Genomic DNA, 7,805 nt, shown 5'->3' with positions numbered 1-7,805 from the left:
TCCCAATTCCTCCCACCGCCCTTTTCTCCTTAGGCTAATTTTTTAAATGAAGAAATGTTTAACACAAGGGGGATTAAGTTTTACAAAGAGAGAGATGTAATCATATATAATTATGGCTTGGCTGTGATTAATTTAATTAAAATAACATACTATATATAATAATATATAATATATATGATTAATATATTCTTGACTATATACATATATATTTTTTTAATTTTATTTATTTATTTTTGGCTGCGTTGGGTCTTCGTTGCTGTGTGCGGACTTCCTCTAGTTGCGGTGAGCAGGGTCTACTCTTCGTTGCAGTGCGCGGGCTTCTCATTGCGGTGGCTTCTCTTGTTGTAGAGTATGGGCTCTAGGTGCACGGGCTTCAGTAGTTGTGGCTTGCGGGCTCCAGAGCGCAGGCTCAGTAGTTGTGGTGCACGGGCTTAGTTGCTCCACGGCATGTGGGATCTTCCCGGACCAGGGCTCGAACCCGTGTCCCCTGCATTGGCAGGCGGATTCTTAACCACTGCGCCACCAGGGAAGTCCCTCTTGATTATATATTAAAATAACATGCTTATATTATAATTTAGTATTAATTTAATCAAAATAACATAATCACTGAGTGTTGATTTTAATGAAATATAATATGGCTGTGGTGGCAGGACGTGGGGCCAGTGTAGAGTATTGTGGAAAGGGAAGGGTAGAAAAACTTCTCATCTTTCATGATAGGAAGTGAATTGATAATATATACATTAAAAATAAAGAATTAGTAATATAAGCCTATTATTTAAAAATAGGGATGTCTGGGTGTCCACAGAGCTCATGGGCACCATCTCATTTTTGTTTCGTAATATACACTGGATTCATACCACAGGAGTGCAGTTGTAACCTGAGATTAGAGACTACCAGAGGCAGGTGAACAAGTCTACCCTGGTGTAAAGGTCACCTTGTTTCAAGTAAATGAACTCATTGATTATTTCATGAAATCTTCAAACCCTGTTGAGCTGTACTCAATGTATATAATCTTAATTTATTTCTAGAGATTATCTGTTATTTTCATTTGTTGCCAGATTTATTTTCTCACATCATTTTTGTATTCCTTTACTCATCTGCAAATTTCACTGTGATCTTTTAAAAAATATGGAGGGGTTTCCCTGAGGAAATATCTGGGCTGTGTTTTTGTTTTGTTTTTATTTGAGGTTAGGAAATAAATTACAAATTATATTGCAAAAAAAATTAAAAATAAAATAAAAATTAAAATAGGGATGTAAATAGCAGAAGAAAGTGCAAAAAGAGTTGAAAGAGGTTGTCTCTGGGGAGTAGCCATGACGGGTGGGGGGATGGAGCATGGGGGGATGTTGTTATAAGTTTAAAGAAAGATATGTCTTATAAAATTATGTATTCTGTTAAATATAGTTTATTTTAATTTTAAGGAATGAGCAGGAGTTAGAGAATGGGTAGAATGAATTTAGGAAAATCACATTTAGAGATAGGAATGATTAATTTAATTCCTGATGGCTGAGGCCAATAATATCCTCAGTTTACCAAGACAAATAGCCAACCTTAAATGATCTATTTCCATTGCTGAGAATATGGGAAGATAAGCAACCAAAATCCACAGATTCCTCCCCGTCACCTAGTAACGACAAGGAAGCACCTCTGGCAGCACTGATTCCCATTTCTTAGGTTAGTGCACCCACAAACCCTATCCCAAGGGACTGGGCATTGTTTTAGATGCTTGGAAATGAGCCAAAGAGATTACCAGGGGTTCCTTCTTTTCAGCACACTAGCCTTGGCATTTCCTTGTTTTATAAGTCCATAGGAACAGAGGTTAACTTCTAGATTTTTCTCTAGTGGAAATGCAAATTAATTTCTCTCCCATGGAACAGACAACCCCAAAGGCTATGGCTTATGGCCCTGTTGGACATTATCCAGTTCTGTATCTAAACTAGCAATGTATTAAATTGCCGATATAGGCCTCGTTTGGCAAATGCTTGTAGCATCTGATTAGTCACAACAGCTTAATTGTTCCCTCATTAACTGAGTTGACTAAATCTTTGACATTTTCATTTTATATTTGCATGAGAGTAATGATGTTACCTTTTGGAAAATTATACTTTAGCAAAGACTAAAATGAAACCTGTAGAAACATTTTAAAAGCTCCTCTTCTGAAATTATAAAGGATTAAGACACGTGTTAAAAGACGCTCAACGTATTAGTAAAAAAGTGAAACGCAAATTAACTTGACATGTTTATTCCCATCAGATTGGCAAACATTCCCATGTGTCAACGTCAAGTGTAGGGAGATAGGTCCTCTCATACACAGCTGGTGAGATTACAAATGGATGAAGTCACTTTGGAGACCAATTTGGCAATATCTATTAAAATTTAATATGGGAAAAATAAATAAATAAAAAATAAAATTCCTATTCTTGGAACGAGCCCTTCAGACCCATACTTAGAAAAATCAAGACATTTCTTTTAAAAGCAACTAAGTAGATGGAACTGATGGGGTTTTATCTTCTTTGGTCTTCTGATTGGAGGTAACTGCTAGACTCAGTCAACCAAACACAAGTATTTTCCAGGGAGAGCCTTCTAGACTCATAGGGTGGGCCCAGTCTTCACAGACATGACAAAATAAATGGGACTAAGACAAAATCTTTTTCAAAATGAAGCTTGGAGGCAGTGATTTCTCTTAGAGTCTAGAGGAAAACAAAATTATGCTCTGGTTGGTAGGAAAAGCTTTTCCCCAAGCAGGTGCCCCTGGAGCTGGGACTTTGAAAGGCAGGACGGGGAGAGGAAGGCACAGAGTGGGCAGAGCCAGGAGGCCTGGCTGAGGCAGGCCTGTGGAGGAGGGAGAGCTTGAGGGCCGGAGAAGGAGATGGCTATTCCTCCATCCACTCACTTGCTCACTGACAATGTATTACCTCATTCCGTTCATTCATTATCTTTTCGTGTATCTTAGTCTATTCGGGCTGCTCTAACAAAAATACCATAGACTGGGAGGCTAATTAACAACAGAAACGCTATTTCTCACAGCTCTGGAGGCTGGGCAGTCCAAGATGATGATGCCTACAGATTTGGAGGATTGGAGTCCTGCTTCGTAGATGGCAGTATTTTCACTGTGTTCTCACTCGGCAGAAAGAGCAAGGGGGTTTCCTGGGGTCTCTTTTGTAAGGTCACTAATCCCATTCATGAGGGCTCTACCTTCATGACCTGATCACCTCCCAAAGGCCCCACCTCCTAAAAGCAACACATTGGGGAATAGGTGTCAACATATGAATGGGGGGGTGGGGGGCAACAGAAACATTCAGTCTATAGCATTGTGTTTTTGAATTAGATTGCAAGTTCCTTTGTATTACCGTAATTATTCTTATGGGATAAACAAAGATTGAAAAAACATACAAAGTGTACTGCTTTGCTAGGGCTGCCGTAACAAGATAGTAACAAGATACCACAGACGGGTGGCTTTGAAACAGGAGTGAAGGGGTCAGAACACAACCTTTAAAACAATGACATAGCCCTTGAGGATACAGCAAAAACTGGTTAGAACTAACTAGGTCCAAGATGGCGGGAGGTTCGACTTCCAGTAGACTATGAGCCTCACTATACGCTCACTCTAATATTATACATTAGCTAAATGACACACCCACAGGTGCCATGACAGTTCAGAGGCTGACCATAAAAAGCCAAAAAGTGGGTGGTGGCCCAATTCCTGGAAATCTCCGCCCCTTCCCCAAAATAGTTGGAATAATCCCCCCACTCATTAGCCTATGAAATTACCCAGCCCATAAGAACTAACCACCCCATATTTCAGGGCCTCTCGCCTTCTGAGACAGACCACATTCTGTCTCTGGCATGCGTCTCTCTCTAAATAAATCCACTTCTTACCTATCACTTTGTCTCTCACTGAATTCTTTCTGCTCTGAGACATCAAGAACCTGAGCTTCATTAAGTCCTGAGGCCAGGTGTGCGATCTCAATGAAAAGACAGTGGGTTCAGGTCCCAATCTGGGTTCTGGCCAGGTTTGAGTCCCGGCCCATGGGTTCAAGTCACAATCTGAGTTGTGCGGTTTCAGCTTAACCAACATAAATTTTTTTTCTCACAGTTCTGGGGCTGGAAGTCCAAGATCAAGGTGCTTGGAAGTTTGGTTTCTGGTGAGATTTCTCCCTTGAGTTGCAGGTGGCCGCCTTCCCACTCTGTCCTCAAATGGCCCTTTCCCTGTGGGCTCGCATCCCTGGTGTCCCTTCCTTTTCTTATAAGGACGCCAGTCATATTGGGTTAGGGCCCAATCATGTGATGTCATTTAACCTTAATTACCTCTTTAAAAGTGCTGTCTCCAAATACAGTCACATTCTGAGGTGTAGCAGGGGTCAGGACTTCAACATATGAATTTCGGGGCTACACACTTCCATCCATAACACATGGTAAAAACAGTACGAAAGGATACACATTGAAAAATACATCTCGCATCCACCCTGCCTTCAGTCCTGTGTCCTCAAATGCACGTTATTATTCAGATTTTACATGCCTCTGAATGTAAGTTTTTTTGTTTGTTTTTTTTTCTTTTGGCTGCGTTGAGTCTTCATTGCTGCGTGTGGGCTTTCTCTAGTTGCGGCGAGCGGGGGCTACTCTTCGTTGTGGTGCTCGGGCTTCTCATTGCGGTGGCTTCTCTTGTTGTGGAGCACAGGCTCTAGGTGTGCGGGCTTCAGTAGTTGTGGCACTTGGGCTCAGTAGTTGTGGCACATGGGCTTAGTTGCTCCACAGCATGTGCGATCTTCCCCAACCAGGGATCGAACCTGTGTCCCCTGTGTTGGCAGGTGGATTCTTAACCACTGCGCCACCAGGGAAGTCCCTGAATGTGAATTCTTTGAAGGCTGAGACCATGTGATATAATCTCTACAAAAAGGAGCAGTGGGCCACACGCTCAGGCCTGCAGACGAGGTGAGCATCAGACCCTATAGGCCAGCACCGCCCTCTGACCTCTGCCCTCTTCAGAACGCATGGAGGAGGGGAAGGAGGAGCACATGCTGTTTGCTGAGGACACACCTCTGGGTGCAGTTCTAGACAAAGGAGAAAATTGGGAAGGAACCATCATCCTACAGAACTCACAGGGAAGGGGGAGAAAGACCAGGGAAGCAAAAACAACAACAACAACAACAAAAACAAAAATGAAATTAACTGGCCTGGAGATTTTCCAAAGTATTTTAACCTGGACAAAATAATATGTTGGCTACTGTATTTACATTTTGAAAATTCCTTTACTTTATATGTCTGCATAAATGTTTTTAGTTTTTTAAAAACAGCTTTATGAGATGTAATTCACACATCGTAAAATTTACCTGTTAAAGTATACAATCCAGGGACTTCCCTAGTGGTCCAGTGGTTAAGACTCCACACTCCCAATGCAGGGGGCCTGGATTTGATCCCTGGTTAGTGAACTAGATCTCGCACATGGCAACGAAGATCCCGCGTGCCACAACTAAGACCCAGTGCAGCCAAATAAATAAATAAATAAATAGATAGATAGATAAATAAATAAATATTTTAAAAAGCATACAATCCAGGGGACTTCCCTGGTGGTGCAGTGGTTAAGAATCCGCCTGCTAATGCAGGGGACATGGGTTCGATTCCTGGTCCGGGAAGATCCCACATGCCGCGGAGCAACTAAGCCCGTGCACCGCAACTACTGAGCCTGTGCTCTAGAGCTCACGTGCCACAACTACTGAAGCCCGTGCACCACAACTACTGAGCCTGTGCTCTAAAGCTCACGAGCCACAGCTACTGAAGCCCGTGAGCCTAGAGCCCGTGCTCCACAACAAAAGAAGCCACCACAATGAGAAGCCTGCACACCGCAACGAAGAGTAGACCCCGCTCGCCGCAACTAGGGAAAGCCCGTGCGCAGCAACGAAGACCCAATGCAGCCCAAAAATTAAAAAATAATAAATAAAATTAAATTAAAAAAAAAAAGTATACAATCCAGGGACTTCCCTGGGTCCAGTGGTTAAGACTCCGTGCTTCCACTGCACAGGTTCGATCCCTGGTGGGGGAACTAAGATCCCACATGCCGTGTGGTGTGGCAAAAAAAAAAAAAAATTAAAGTATACAATCCAGTGGTTTTTAGTAGATTCACAAGGTTGTACAACCTTCAGTGCTATCTAATTCCAGAACATTTTAATCAGGTATGCTAAAAGAAAACCAGTACCCGTTAGAGTAATTCCCATTCCCCATTCCTCCCAGCCCCTGGCAAACACCAATCTGCTTTCTATAGATTTGCCTATTCCAGACATTTCATAAAAATGGAATCATACAATATGATGCCTTTTGTGTCTGGCTTCTTTCAATTAGCGTGATGTTTCCAAGACTCATCCACGTTGCAGCACGTGTCAGTACTTCATTCCTTTCTATGGCTGAATGTTATTCCATCATATGGATTGACCACATTTTGTTTATCCATTCATCAGTTTATGGACATTTGGGTTGTTTCCGCTTTTTAGCTATCATGAATAGTGCTTCTATGCACATTCACGTACAAGTTTTTTTTCGTGGACATATGTTTTCAGTTCTCTTGGTATATACCTAGGAGTAGAATTGCTGGGTCAAATGGAAACTCTGTTTAACTTTTTCAGGAACTGCCAAACTGCTCAGCCGCATTATTTTACATCTCTACCAACAGTGTATGACGGTTCCAATTTCTCTGCATCTAACACTTATTGTCTTTTTCTTTTTAACATCTTTATTGGAGTATAATTGCTTTACAATGTTTTGTTAGTTTCTGCTGTATAACAAAGTGAATCAGCTATATGTATACATATATCCCCATATCCCCTCCCTCTTGCGTCTCCCTCCCACCCTCCCTATCCCACCCCTCTAGGTGGTCACACAGCACCGAGCTGATCTCCCTGTGCGATGCAGCTGCTTCCCACTAGCTATCTATTTTATTGTCTTTTTGATTGTAGCTATCCTAGTCATTGTGAAGTGGTATCTCCTGGTTTTGATTTACATTTTTCTAATGGCTAATGAGGTTGAGCCTCTTTTCAAGTGCTTCTTGGTCATTTGTATATTTTCTTTAGACAACTATCTATTCAGAGCCATTGCCCATTTTTAAATTAGGCTGTCTTTTTATTTCTTTCTTCTTTTTTTTTTTGATGTGGACCTTTTTTTTTTTTAAGTCTTTATTGAATTTGTTACAATATTGCTTCTGTTTTATGTTTTGGTTTTTTGGCCACAAGGCATGTGGGATCTTAGCTCCCCAACCAGGGATCGAACCCGCACCCCTTGTATTGGAAGGCGAAGTCTTAACCACTGGACCGCCAGGGAAGTCCCTGTCTTTATATTTGAGTTGTAATCGTTCTATATACTCTAGGTCGAAGTCTGTTTTAGTCTGCTCAGGCGGCCAAAACAGGATACCGTAAAATGGGTGGCTTAAACAATAGGAATTTATTTTCTCACAGTTCTGGAGGCTGGGAGTCCAAGATCAGGATGCCAGCTGGGTTGGTTTCTGGTGAGACCTCTCTCCTTGGCTTGCAGACAGTGTCCTCATGTGCCCTTTCTTCTGTGGATACACATCTCTGGTGTCTCTTCCTCTTCTTATGAAAACATCAATCATGCCGGATTAGGGCCCACCCTTCTGATCTCATTTAACCTTAATTACCTCTTTAAAGGCCCCATCTCAAATACAGTCACACTGGGGGTTTGGGCTTCAAAATATGAATTTTTGTGGGAGTTTGAGATTAGCAGATGCAAACTATTATATATAGGATGGATAAACAACTGTCCATCTGTATATGGTCCTACTGTATATCACAGGGAACTAT

At 41.8% G+C, this 7,805-nt stretch overlaps 1 protein-coding gene across 1 annotated transcript in view; it reads right to left on the bottom strand.

Annotated features, from left to right (window-relative positions):
* Nucleotides 1-4,915: 4,915 nt before the first annotated feature.
* The window catches only part of RFX8 (regulatory factor X8), a gene marked incomplete at its 3' end in the record, with an annotated part of 66,046 nt that continues 63,156 nt past the window's right edge, over nucleotides 4,916-7,805 (bottom strand). Inside the window, exon 15 of the mRNA XM_082356502.1 lies at nucleotides 4,916-4,921. Within this exon, the coding sequence (XP_082212628.1) occupies nucleotides 4,916-4,921 (6 nt within the window). The remainder of the gene's footprint in view (nucleotides 4,922-7,805) is intronic.

Source organism: Balaenoptera borealis (assembly GCF_965194805.1).
Source record: "Balaenoptera borealis genome assembly, chromosome: 15".
Taxonomy (NCBI): Eukaryota; Metazoa; Chordata; class Mammalia; order Artiodactyla; family Balaenopteridae; genus Balaenoptera; species Balaenoptera borealis.
Note: the sequence above shows the minus strand (reverse complement) of the source record. Positions and strands in the feature narration are given on the sequence as shown.